This window comes from Aquarana catesbeiana, linkage group LG09 (assembly GCF_042186555.1).
Source record: "Aquarana catesbeiana isolate 2022-GZ linkage group LG09, ASM4218655v1, whole genome shotgun sequence".
In the NCBI taxonomy this organism is placed as follows: Eukaryota; Metazoa; Chordata; class Amphibia; order Anura; family Ranidae; genus Aquarana; species Aquarana catesbeiana.
Window position 1 is genome coordinate 60092718 of NC_133332.1, and position 14723 is coordinate 60107440.

Here is a 14723-nt window from a genome sequence, read left to right on the forward strand (position 1 = left end):
TCTGCAGACTCTGATGTAAGGGAGAATTCTGGGGACTCTAATTTAGGGGGAACACTGAGAACTCTTATCTAAGAAGGAACACAGCAGACTCTGGTGTAAAGGGGAACTCTGATATAAGGGGATATAAAAACAAGAGCCCCTACTTATATCAGAGTTCCCAGCATTCCCCTTAAATCAGGGTTCTCAGAGCCCCCATTACATCAGAGTTTGCAGAGTACTTCTTTACATCAAATTTCCCAGCATTCCCCTTAAATCAGGGGTCCCAGAGCATCAATTACTTCAGAGTGTGCAGAGCCCCCCTTAAATCAGCTTCTGCAGAGCCCCCCTTACATCAGCTTCTGCAGAGCCCCCCTTACATCAGAGTCTGCAGAGTGCCCCTTACATCAGCATCTGCAGAGCCTCCCTTACATCAGAATCTGCAGAGCCCCCTTACATCAGAGTGTGCAGGAGGTCTTTACCTCAGAGTGCACAGAGTACCCCTTAGATCAGAGTTCCTCTTACATTAGTGTACTCACTGGGAGGCAGGTGACAGAAGGAAGGGAGGGGGGACACTTCACTCATAGATTGATGGATCGGCAGGCTGCACCTTTCCTCATCTGGCAATTGGACTTCGAATTTCTGTCCCTACTTCCCCTTCTCTGAGGCACAACACTGCCAGGAAGTGTGGGTGGGGCAGACACAGAAGGAGAGCAGAGGAGAAGCTGATCAGCTCTCTCTCTTCTCCCATCAATCCGGGGAGGGGGTAACTGTCAGCGTTGGCTTTGGGCTGTGAGAGAGACATTCTCAGCTCAGAGCCCTGCAGCCGCTGGGGAACCTCAGTCCGGGCTTTTGGGGCAGGCGGAACTCCAGGGCCCAGTCACAAGTGCAAACTTTGCGACCCTGATAGTTCCTGCACTACATGTGTTTATGTCTTAGTTGAGAAAACCTACATCAGTTTCACTGCATCTGTGACTTTTTAAACAAAAAAAATTGGTCCATTTTAACAGGTACTTTATTACATATTCTGGTGTTTTACATATAACAAACCATTCCTGGACCTAACAGTTCCTCCAGTAATGTTTCCTGAGAGCTATACCACACAATCATGGATTGACCAAACAGATTCTAGCCATATAATGTCCCTGGTTAGAAATAAATTTATGACCCAAGCAGGTGCTGTCACTCAGGCACTTTTTGTTTATAGAACTTTAAAGAGGGAACCCTAAGGCTGGGTTCACACTGGAACATGCATCGGCTCACAACAGGAGTACGGTGCGTCTCAATTCAGTTTCAGGTCCGATTTCAGGCCGAATTTTGAAATGGACCACAAGACGCACAAGGCTCCTGTGCAATTCGCACTGGTGCCCCTGCAGAGATGTGTGAACCGGCTCCATAGAGAGCTGGTCACAATATCCTGCTAAGCGAATTGAATGTGGAGAAACCTGCATAGGTGTGAACCCAGCCTACAAGTCACTATTACATTATTTTTAAGAATTGTAAAGTAATTGATGCTTTTGAACACGAACTCCATATCCAATAACAATGGTCCCTCAGCGAGGTACAGCCACCATCTCATATTCACGAGATCTGGAAGCATTGCTGTTGGGCTCAGGTGTAATTTCTATGTACTTTCTGTCCATGGTGGGTTTCAGAGTAAATCTTTGCAGAATGGTTGTAATAAAGAGGAACAGTTCCATGCGAGCCAGACCCTCTCCCAAACACACACGTTTTCCTAGGAAAGGGGAGAGAAAATACATCAAAAACTACTACTAACAGCATGCAATTTGGTAGAGATAAGGGCTGGATTAAGGGCAGCTTATACCCTATGCACAGCCTAACAATGGTGCCTCCATTGACCCTTCCATCGCTTTACTGACCTAATATTAAGGGGTTGATTTACTAAAACCTGAGGGTGCAAAATCTGGTACACCTCTGCATAGAAACCTTTCAGCTTCCATTTTTTTTTTTGACAAAGCTTAATTGAACAAGCTTAATGCTGGCCATACACTATATGAAAAATCGGCCGAAAAATCGTTCGTATAGACACTTCGTTCATTTTTCGGCAAGTTAATGGGCACAAATCGATAATCGTTTGTGACGTTTTTGTGGAAAAAAAACGAACGGGAAGTTTGGAAATTTTCTGTTGAACGTACGATAAATTGCAAGGTTAATGTGTTTCCCGTCCGAACTGTCTGCACTAGGTATATGTAAATAAACAAACAAAAAATTATTTATTCATGTCCACTGAACAATTTATCGGTCATTACATGATGGCACGATCGTTTGCGGTCACGGTCGAACGTTCGTTTTTCGAAAATGGGTTCGGCCGATTTTCTGTATAGTGTATGGCCAGCATTAGTGAGAAGCTGATTGGCTACCATACACAGCTGCACCAGATTTTGCACTCTCCAGTTTTAGTAAATCAACCCCTGAGTCTCAATGAGTCTTGAAAGTGAAATGAAAGTGTTAAAATGTATAAACCTTCTTATAAACTTCCAGCCAGTAGACAAAGGTAGACCAGCCCTATAGAAGTCTATGTGCTGTAATGTGCCTGTGCGGAATAAATTAGAGCAGGGATATGCAATTAGTGGACATCCAGCATCCAAGTCCCATGGGGCATAGCAAGACTCTGACAGCCACAAGCATGATACCCAGAGGCAGAGGCATGATGGGACTTGTAGTTTTGCAACAGCTGGAGGTCTGCTAATTGCATATCTCTGAAGTAGAGTGACACCCACACTTGAGACATGAAGAGATGCTTTATTCAGTACAAAATAAAAGTTACATGTCCACCGCCATGCTCACGTACTTAAAGAGGAGGGCCAGTCAAAAAAAAAAAAAAAAATTAAAAGTCAGCAGCTACAAATACTGCAGCTGCTGACTTTTAATTAGACACTTACCTGTCCCAGGGTCCAGCGATGCGGGGGATCGAAGCTCCGCTCGTCTCCCCCTCCGTTCAGCGGCGCATTGCAACTGTGGGCGCCGGGCTGTGGCTTCACAGCCTGGCAATCACTGCGCATGCGCGAGCGGCACCGTGCGCCGTGATTGGCCGCTCAGTCACCTGGGACCTGTAATGGGTCCCAGATGATTGACAGGAGGGAGGGAGCAGAGCTGAGCCCTTCCTGTGCCGAGGGGGAAGTGATGTCACCAGCCCAGGCACTGGAAGAGGCAGACTACAAGGTACCCCCTAGCAACAGGCATTTAGAGGTAAGTAAAAAAGTTTTTTTGTATTTTTTTTTAGGATTTTTCATGTAGTTTTTTTTTTGGGTGGAACCCCACTTTAAGCCCTGTGTGAGGCTTGATCAGAGCAGTCAGAGGATGCTACACAGATCCTTTTTAAAAGCTTCCCTGCCAATCAGTAGCTGAATCAACAGGTGTAAGCGAAACAGCTTTATTCCGGACACAGACACAGAGAGGCAGGTAAATTACAAACATTATACAAAGTGGCAGTGCTATCATTACAAACATATCAAATAAGGATACATAAAGGAAACAATTCAAGAGCCTGAGGCATGGTGTCCAAACTCACAAGACAATTACCACTTGCTGACCATCCCATAGTAAAAATACATCATTATTTTAACGTTAAAGTTACCAGTGTTATGGAAGCAGCTAGTTGAGCAGGAAGTTGAGTAAGGGCAAGATGGCCCCCACTCATCTATATGCTCTTGGAGGACCTCTGACGTCACTCCCGGTTCTCGGGCCAAAACAAAAAGTCAAAATGTAAAAATTATTCTTTCTTTTGCATCTAAAGGTAAGTAAGAGATCTAGAGGAGTAAGAGGTCTTTTTGACCCCAGATCTCTCAATAAAGAGGACCTGTCATGCTTATTTCTATTACAAGGGATGTTTACATTCCTTGTATTAGGAATAAAAATGATAAAAAAAAATAATAATAAAGAGACAGTGTAAAAATAAAAAATAAAATAAATAATAAAAAAAAAGTTTAAAGTGCCCTATCCCTCTGTGCTCGCGTGCAGAAGCAAACACATACCTAACTCGCGCCCGCTTATGTAAACGGTGTTCAAACCACACATGTGCGCTATCTCCGCGATCGTTGGAGTGAGGGCAATAATTCTAGTGCAAGACCTCCTCTGTAACTCTAAACAGTTAACCTGTAAAAAAAATTTAAAGCATCACCTATGAAGATCTTTAGTACCATATTTTGTTGCCATTCCTCGAGCATGCGCAATTTTAAAGCATGACATGTTAGGTATCAATTTACTTTTAATCCTCTCTGAGCACACTTCTGAAAGTTGAAGACCACTTACCTGATAGCAAGGTTTTTTATATGAGAAGGAATGTTGGTGAGTTTGAAACTTTTGCAAGCCACTGGATATTTTTCCCAGAGGGGGAAGGCGTATATTGACCTGTGGACAGGTCTGAAGCTAAGGTGAGCATATATGTGGACTGGTGGTGGTTCACAAGGTGTTGGAGGTGAAGTACACAGGAGGATACAAGTGTTTGGATTTCTACTGGTAACACGGACATTTGTAGAACTCCTAATGATATTGATGCACAAAAGACTACAATATATATATATTGTATATATTGTATATATATTGTTGTGTTCACTGAGATGCACATCCAAGAGTCTTTATCAATACTCCCTGCTGACAAAACCAGTTGTGGAAGAGATTTCCACATCCTTATCGCCCTTACAATAAAAAATCCCCCTGTGCAGCCCAACCACTTCAGCTCCAGAAGATTTTCCCTCTTTCATGACCAGGCCATTTTTTGCTATACAGCACTGCATTATTTTAACTGACAATTGCGCGGTCATGCAACGCTGTACCCAAATTGTATGTCCTTTTTTTCCCACAAATAGAGCTTTCTTTTGGTGGCATTTGCTCACCTCTGCATTTTTTATTTTTTGCTCTATAAACAAAAAAAAGCAGACAATTTTGAAAAAAGCCCAACATTTTTTACTTTCTGCTAAACAAAACATCCAATAAATAAATGTAAAAAATATAATATCTTCATCCATTCAGGCCAATATGTATTCTGCTACATATTTTTGGTAGAAAGATCTTAATAAGCGTATATTGATTGGTTTGCATAAGAGTTATAGCGTCTACAAACTATGGGATATTTTTATTTATTTATTTTTTACTAGTAATGGCGGAGATCAGCAACTTATAGCGGGACTGCAATATTGTGGTGGACGATTTGACACTTCACTTTTTTTGGGAACCAGTGACACTAATACAGTGATAAAAATATGCACTGTCACTATACTAATGACACTAGAAGGAAAGGGGTTAACATCTAGGGCGATCAAGGGGTTAATTGTGTGCCCAACATGTGTGTGCTGTGTGCTGTTTTTTACTTCCTGCTTTGCAGGGAGAAAAAACAGCACATTGCTGCTGTCAGAAGAGAGCCCTGTGTATGTTTACATACACAGGGCTATCTTTAGTAATTACCAAAGCCGATCGTCGGGTACTGGTGACCAATCAGCGGCTGGCACCCTCTGATTGGTTCGTGCTGCAGCCAATCGCTGCACAGCCAGTACGTGATCTGGCACAGAGCGGCCGCCCTGGCACAGTATATTTGCAGCAAGCAGTCATAACTTGGTTAAGGTTAAACTGCTTCTCTTCCAGTCTCACTGTGTGGCCCTGTGGCTTCTTACACTCCCTGAGACTGAATAGTTTTCTTCCTAAGCTGGGATCACTAATGAGGTATTTGTTTACCCCATCGTGTCTCCTCTCAAGCATCTCTTCTCCAGGAAGAATAAGTTTAGTGCTTGTAGCCATTCCTCATAATTGAGGTCCTCCAGTCCCCTTAATAATGTTGTTGTCCTTCTCTGCACTTTTTCTAGTTCCAGCACATCCTTCCTGAGGATTGGTGATCAGAACTGGACAGAATACTTCAGATGTGACCGAACCAAAGTTTTATAAAGTTGCAGGATTATAGGTTTATCTCAGGAGTAAATTCCCTTTTTATGCATGTCAATATTCTGCTGGCTTTGCTTGCTGCCGCTTGACATTGCATGCTATTGCTCTGTCTTCTACTAGGACCTTCTACTAGGATCTTTCTCCATCCTGGATTCCCCCAGAGGTCCTCCCCCTAGTGAGTAATTTGCATTTATATTTTAAGGCCCCAAGCGCATTACATTTTATTTACATTAAACCTCATTTGCCATGTAGTTGTCCACCCCATTATTTTATTCAGGTCTTCTTGTAAAGTTTTTATATCCTCATGTGAAGGTATTGCCCTACCTTTTTTTGTCTCATCAGCAAAAACTGAGATCCAGCTATTTAAGCTGACCCCTATACCATTTATGAATAAATTGAACAGAATTGGTCTCAGGACAGAGCCTTGGGGTACACCAATTACCACTCCAGACCAGTCTGAGTGCATGTTATTTATCACCACCCTTTGGACACAACCCCGTAACCAGTTTTCTTCTTGCTTTTGCAAAATCCAGGTACACCACATCCACAGGCCTTCTGTTATCTAGATGGCAGCTTACATCCTCAAAAGAATGTTAACGCATTAGTCTGGCAGGAACGACTCTTCATAAAACCATGCCAATAACTGCTAATGGTACCGTTTCCATCAGCAAATTATTGAATATAGTACCTTATCATCCCCTCCAATTGTTTACATACTATCAATGTTAGACTGACTTAGGGGCGTACCAAGCAGGGGGCGGGGGGGGGGCGTTCCGCCCCGGGTGCCACACATTGGGGGGGAGGGTGTCAGTGGCTGGGTGGCATTGCTATGGGGGTTCACTCTGCACCCAGGTCAGATGACACTGTCTGACAGAATCCTCAGGGCATCCCTGGCTCTGGCTGCTCTGTTTAGTAGTTTTTTGTCAGCTGGAACACCCTCAGCCTTGCGACCGAAATAGTATGGTCTGGTTTCTGTTTTCCCCTGCTAGCTCCACCTACCACTGCTGAGCAGCCGAGCTGTGTGTCATCATTCAGCGCGGGGGTGGCTGCTGTTACACACTGTGTCCACACCATCTTCCGGAGTCTAAACCTCCCCAGCTGAATCTGAGAGCACGAGGTGAGCTGGTGATAGGGGGTGTGTGGGTTGTGAGAAGAGGCTGAAGGAGTGTGTCTGCCCTGCCATCCTCACTGTGCTGGTCTATCAGATATAGTGTAGCTGACCTGATTGGGGGGGGGGGGGTTGCAGAATGCAGGCATGTGCTATGTACAGGTTGCAGAATCCAGGCGTGTGCTATGTACAGGTTGCAGAATCCAGGCGTGTGCTATGTACAGGTTGCAGAATACAGGCGTGTACTATGTACAGAAAAGGGAGGCAGGCGTGCTGACGTCATCGTGGTGTACAGTGTGTGTGTGGACGGGTGTCTGCGAGCCGGCCGGCATTCCCATACGAGTTTTCCAATCTTCTACTTTGCTGTGAATGTACTTGTTTTACAATAAATTGCTACTTATGGTTTTACACTATGGAGAGTTTCCTTTCATGTTCTTGGTATCTGGATTGCTGGTCCTTCCATTGAGCTATGATCCTCCTGTATCTCCCTCTGGTATTTCCACCTTATCAAGTATTTCATTACTGGTGATGATCTGATGTCTGGATATCTATTTCAGTTTACAGGCTTGATATCGCTTGCCTTCTGGTAAGCGTGCATTTTGAACGGTGGAGGTTCACTTTATTTGGCGTTTCTTATTTTCTCACGGAAGGATTATTTCAACAACTCTTAATTTTTACTGGACGTTATCATACACTGGATTGTGTTTATTATAATCTCCTTTTCATTGGGGAGTTGTCACTTTACTTCACATTTTTTGCTTTACTGTTATATTGTGCCCATCCAGGCATATACATCAATCTTTCAGCGCAGCTTCTTACTTTTTCCTTACTTATGATGTTTGTATATATTATACAAATTGAACTGCAGCTTGTTGCCTTCTATTTTGTGCTATTTTAGCGCGGTATGAGATTACTTTTTCCTTGTGTGCTATATACAGGTTGCAGAATCCAGACGTGTGCTATGTACAGGTTGCAGAATCCAGGCGTGTGCTGTATACAGGTTGCAGAATGCAGGTGTGTGCTGTATATTGCTGTGTGACCACCACCCACCTATAGTAGCTGAGTTGTGAGCTTACCTGGTAGGGGGGGGGGGGGGGGTGTTGCTGTTTTTACCAACCAGGTATAGAGTAGATGAGCTGGTCTGATAAAGGGGGGGTGTCTGAAGACCAGGTGACATACATTGACTTACACCCACATCTTGCAGCCATCAGATGCATCCAGCAAGCAGCAGGTCACAGCAGCATCTTGCCATCTTCCCTGTGGCCATCAGATCCCATCCACGGTCCAGCAAGCAACACGCTTGTCAGCAGGTCAGTTCCCAAATCCGAATCAAAATCATCAATGCCAATGATGCCATTGTCTGCTGTCCCGAGGGACAGATCCGATCCAGAGACCGCCATACAATGGGATCTCTGGATCAGATCTGTCCCTGAGGACAGTAGATAATGCAAAGTATGGGCCATACTTTGTATTGTCAGCTGTTTCCCCGTCTCACTCTGATGTCTCCCTCATAGCACCTCCAGTCCAGCTCTCCACTTCCCTGACTGTGGTACGATCTGTCCAAAAATGTGGCATCTGCTCACACCTGAGTGACTGACACCTCTGTCCTGTCTATTGTCACTGGCTGTCATGGATGAACAGCAGCAGCTGTTATTACAAGGAGCGGGAGGGGACATCCCCATCCCCCCACAGCTCCGCCCAGGTCTCCCATCCCACCCGCAGACCTGAGCCACCAGCCGTCTGGCCAGAGACCCAACCAAAGCCGGATTTGCCTTTGATTGGGTCTCCGATGTAGAAACCTGGAAGCTACAGCACAGTGTCCCTTCCGGTTTACTCGGCAGCCAACAGTGCCATTTAAACAAAAAACAAGCAGAATTAAAAAACGCTGATCTTGGCAGAGGAGGGTGTTTTTTTGTGGGTGTTTTTACAGTTGGGGGGGGGGTGCCAGATATAAGATGGGCCCTGGGTGCCCCTGGACTGAGTGACCTGTAGTTTCCTAGTATATGTCTCTACTCTTTTCTGTATTTCGGTATCATGTGGACTTTTCTCCAATCAGCAGGTATTATTCCTATCAGTATGCTGTCTATAAAGATTAGGAATAGCGTTCTGGCTATGACTTGACTGAGTTCTTTGAGGACTCTCGGGTGTAAGCCACCCGGTCCTGGTGATTTATTTATGTTAAGCTTTTCTAGTCTTTTCTGGACCCTGGCTTCTGTAAGCCACAAGAGCACATCCCGTGATGTGTTCCTAACAATACAGTTGTGGTTGTTATATTTTCCCATGTAAAAACTGAGAAGAAAGCGTTTAGTACAGGCGCCTTCTCCTTGTCATTTGTAATAATCTTCCCTTCATCGTCCTTTATGTGGCCTATATGAGCTGATGTTGCTTTTTTACTGTTAATGTATTTAAACAGTAATATGCTTTATTCCATATGCCTCACACTCTAACAACTTTCTGTAACAATCACCTCCCCTCACAGGTTTTGCAGTCTTCTCTAAATAAAACTTAACAACTTGCTTCCCAAGCCTATTCTGACACTTCTCTGTAAAAATCATACATTTTTTTTTGCTAGAAAAGTACTTACAACCCCAAAATATTATATATGTTTTTAAGCAGAGGCCCTAGAGAATAAAATTGTGAGTGTTGCAATTTTTTATGTCACATGAGATTTGCGCAGCGTTTTTTTAAATGCAAATTTGAAACATTTTTTTGGTACAATAAAAATGTTGATATTATGTTGGGTAAATAGGTACCTAACATGAAACACATTAAAATTGCACACACTCGTGAAATGGCGACAAACTACGTTACTTAAAAATCCCATAGGAGCCACTATAAAAAAAATTACAGGTTACCAGTTACAAAGGAAGTCAAGCGCTAGAAATTATTACTCTTGCTTTAAAAAAAAAAAATGTATTATTTATTTGATTTTTTTATTTTTACACTGTGTCTCTTTATTTATTTTTTTACACTTTTATTGCTGTCACAAGAAATGTAAACATCCGTTGTGACAACAATCAGCGGTGACAGGTCCCCTTTACTGAGACATCTGGGGTCCATTAGGGTCCAGATGTCTTGGTCTGATCCGATGCTTGTACAAGCTATCAATAGCTTGTAAACACAACACTGAAACCGGTTTCTAATACCATAGAGGTGATCAGAGCCGATATGATAAGCTGGCGCAACAGCTGGCTGAACACTTGGGTCTCCCAGTGAGACGGAACAGCCCGAGAGAGACCTGCGGAATGTGAAGGGGAGAACGACCCCTCCCGCCACCTGTAAAAGCAATCCAGCGGCTAATAGCATAAAAGCGGTTAGGATGGCTTTTATATTTTAGGGAATCGCCAACTGAAAAGAAAAATACCTGGATGATGCCAGTAGCTGCAGGCATCATCCCAGAATAACCCCTTCATCTAGCAGATGTACGGGTATGTCTTTTTTGGGGAAGGTACAGTATTAAACCCGCCTTATTTCTCATGAATATCTTTAAAATGACAAGATACCATGGACAATTGTCTCACATTGTAATTAGTAGTTGCAGTGTAATGTTCCCCTGTTCTAGGCCTCAGGGGGCAACCGGTGCAACCCACATATTGTAAAGACCATACAGTACAAAAAATGGTGTAAACAACATTCGATGTGCCACAATTCATATAATCTTTAATGGGGTAATTCCCCCCCCCCATCACCAAAGACTGAATTTGCAGGTATTTTTGCCACATCTGTAAAAGCCCTTAGAAGACAGCAAATGTACCTGTGCGACCATGAGAAAAGGACGTTTGGCATGGGAAGTAATTAAACAATGAAGCCCATGCCAATCAGATCCCAGTAAGTGTAGTCACCCTGCTATAAACAGGGGCTGTCGGCTAAATTTAGTTTTTGGCTGGGTGACAATCGGCCCAATCTGATTTGTATGATACTTCACCTGGTCTTTCCCTAAGCCCAGTAGGGTTGTGAGTTCTAGACATGTGCTGTTTGTTTAGTTCCGAATTAAAATTCGGACAAATTTGAATTTTTCCGAGATTTAGGTGTATGCGAATTTCCCAATTAAAATAGTACCGATTTGAAACTAATCCGAAATAACGAAAAAAAAATGTGGACGAAATTTTAATTTTAATAGTTTTCAAATTTGAATAGATTTGAAAACGAATAAACAAAATGAATTCTGAACACGAATTAAACGAATAAAACAAATTTAACTAAACAAATGTATGTAAATAACGAATCAAAACGAAACAAAACAAAACAAATGTTTTCATTCTGCACATTTCTAGTGATTTCTCACTGCTGCCAGTAAGTGGCAATGGTACCACTGGAAATATTATGAGATTTCATAACAAGGATGTTATGAAACAAAGAACCAGTAGGTTCAGGCCACTGGTATTTACTGGGGGGAACATATAAATATTTGGGGCAGGCCTTGTGATCTCTCTCTTCCCCACAGGCTGAGGCCTGGGGAGGTGCTGCTGAACTGAACTATCTATTAAGCCCAATAGCCTGAGTGGGACCTGCCATGTACTCTAGAAGTGAAATAGGCCCAAATCGGTCTTGGAGCTGTCATGCCTGTTAATGGCGGAAGCCGAGAAGGAGACCCAGGAGAGGACCCTTGTAATCGCAGAGGCTTGGTGACTTACTTGCAAAAAGGAAACACTGAAGCCTAAGTAACAGAGTAGGGGGCATTGAAACCAGCAGGAAAGCCTGCGGACCAGCTAGGATTCTATTTACAGTGTTGCCAGGTCGGCTTAAAGGTTTTGACTCTGTGGAGCTGGACAGGCTCCCTCTCTCTGCCACTTCACCCCGCTGCACTCCCCCCCCCTCGCAAACCCGATCTCCTGCAGCTGTCGGCTTCCCTCCTCTGCCCTCCCACCAACTTTGGGAGCTGAGCAGAGCAGCCACAGAGGGATCTGTTTGGCCAAACAGACCCCCCCCCATACTGATCTGGTCCCCCCTTCACCCCCCCAGTGAGTGCTGGGCACCCCCTTACTTGAAGCTGCTGGCTGGCTCTCCCTCCTCCCCTCTTGCCAGCTGCAGCCACTGCTAGTGTGAGAGATCGCTGGATGGATGGAGAGCGGGGGGGGGCAGGTGAACATGTGTTTACCAGCCCCCTTCCTTTCCAGAAAGAATACAGACAGTATTCATTAATCATTGACACATGTCAGTTTGTAAAAGAAATATAGTAAACACTATTTACTATATTTCATATTATGAATGAATAGGAGTCTAATAGGAGTCTAAAAAAAAAAAAAAAAAAAAAAGACATTAGAGTCTGTTTAGACCCCTGGTGTCTTTCCAAATTGTAAAAAAAAAAAATAAATAAATAATATAAAATTAAAAAAATAAAATTGTACATAAAAATAACATAAAATAAAAACCATAGTAAGGGCCCTTTCACACGGGCAGATCCACCTGCTCAGTGGGGGGGGATCCGTCCTCTATGGGCCAGTCGGATGGAAACAAACAGCCTACCCATTTCCATTCAAAAGATCCCCCATCCATCTGTTTTTGGCTGACAGGATTGGATCAGATGGTGGCGGGTGTCAATGAACAGGAAGGGGTGAGACAAATTTAGATGGGGGGTTCCCGATTTTACTCTTGTCTAGGACAGCACAAAACCAAAATACACCACTGGTTGTACCTGTTTAGGGCTAACTTGAACTTTACTATATGCATACCTCCATGTATGTACTGTTGTATAGTTTGTAACATGTTAAAATGGTCAAGCTGGGTATAATGTTTATACAGTATCTCACAAAAGTGAGTACACCCCTCACATTTTTGTAAATACTTTATTATATCTTTTCATGAGACAACATTGAAAAAACGACACTTTGCTACAATGTAAAGTAGTGAGAGTACAGCTTGTATAACAGTGTAAATTTGCTGCCCCCTCAAAATAACTCAACACACAGCCATTAATGTCTAAACCGCTGGCAACAAAAGTGAGCACACTCCTAAGTGAAAATGTTCAAATTTGGCCCAAGTAGCCATTTTCTGTCCCCGGTGTCATGTAACTCATTAGTGTTACAAGGTCTCGGGTGTGAATGGGGAGGAGGTGTGTTAAATTTGGTGTTATCGCTCTCACTCTCTCATACTGGTCACTGGAAGTTCAACATGGCACCTCATGGTAAAGAACTCTATTATGTAGAGAACTGCTCTACATAAAAAAGGCCTAGGCTATAAGAAGTTTGCCAAGATCCTGAAACTGAGTTGCAGCACAGTGGCCAAGACCATACAGCAGTTTAACAGGACAGGTTCCACTCAGACCTGGCCTCGCCATGGTCGACCAAAGAAGTTGAGTGCACATGCTCAGCGTCATATCCAGAGGTTGTCTTTGGGAAATGGACGTATGAGTGCTGCCAGCATTGCTGCAGAGGTTGAAGGGGTGGGGGGGTAAGCCTGTTAGTGTTCAGATGGTGACAAGCATGTGTGGAGGCAACCAGGTCAGGAGTACAAAGACAAGTGTGTCTTGCCTACAGTCAAGCATGGTGGTGGGGGGTATCATGGTCTGGGGCTGCATAAGTGCTGCAGGCACTGGGGAGCTACAGTTCATTGAGGGAACCATGAATGCCAACATGTACTGTGACATATTGAAGCAGAGCATGATCCCCTCCCTTCGGAGACTGGGCCATAGGGCAGTATTCCAACATGATAACGACCCCAAACACACCTCCAAGATGACCACTACCTTGCTAAAGATGCCAAGGGTAAAGGTGATGGACTGGCCAAGCATGTCTCCAGATTTAAACCCTATTGAGCATCTGTGGGACATCCTCAAAACGAAAGGTGGAGAAGCTTGAGGTCTCTAACATCCACCACCTCCGTGATGTCGTCATGGAGGAGTGGAAGAGGACTCCATTGGCAACCTGTGAAGCTCTGATGAACTCCACGCCCAAGAGGGTTAAGGCAGTGCTGGAAAATAATGGTGGCCACACAAAATATTGTCACTTTGGGCCCAATTTGGACATTTTCACTTAGGGGTGTGCTCACTTTTGTTGCCAGCGGTTTAGACATTAATGGTTGTGTGTTGAGTTATTTTGAGGGGACAGCAAATTTACACTGTTATACAAGCTGTACACTCACTACTTTATATTGTAGCAAAGTGTCATTTCTTCAGTGTTCTCACATGAAAAGATATAATAAAATACTTACAAAAATGTGAGGGGTGTACTCACATTTGTAAGATACTGTATATGCCTTGAAGTCATTTTGTATACAATATGTGATATATATCCAACCATTTGACATCCGGAAGGTTTTACCTCTTTTATGACCAGGGCATGTTTTATTATTCAGCTCTGTGCTACTTTAACTTTCAATTGCTTGGTCAGGCAACACTGCATCCAAATTAAATTTCTTTCACACAAATAGAGCTTTCTTTTGGTGGTATTTAATAACCACTGGATTTTTTTTATTTTTTGCTATATAAACAAAAAAAATACTGAAAAATGTTGAAACAAAAAAATGTTTTTCTTAGTTTCTGTTATAACATTTTGTAAACAAATGATCTTGCTTCATAAATTTGGGCCAAAATGTAGTCTGCTACAATTCTTTGGTAAAAAAACAAAAAAAAAAAAAAACAAATCAGTATATGCTATTTAGTCTGTGTTATAGAGACTCTACATACTATGGTATATATATTTGAAAATGTATCAATCCTGATATACTGAAGGCCAAATCACCCCCTTTTGGGTTGTTGTGGAAACAAGGATTAGTGATAAAGCTTCAGTGGAGACATCTTTTTCCC

The 14723-nt window shown here is 43.2% G+C and overlaps 1 protein-coding gene across 1 annotated transcript in view; it reads right to left on the reverse strand.

The window, feature by feature from the left end:
* Nucleotides 1-973: 973 nt before the first annotated feature.
* Nucleotides 974-14723, reverse strand: part of LOC141107707 (cytochrome P450 2H2-like) — an 89273-nt gene continuing 75523 nt past the window's right edge. Inside the window, exon 9 of the mRNA XM_073598626.1 lies at nucleotides 974-1711. Coding sequence (XP_073454727.1) covers nucleotides 1530-1711 — 182 coding nt within the window. The 3' untranslated portion in view covers nucleotides 974-1529. The remainder of the gene's footprint in view (nucleotides 1712-14723) is intronic.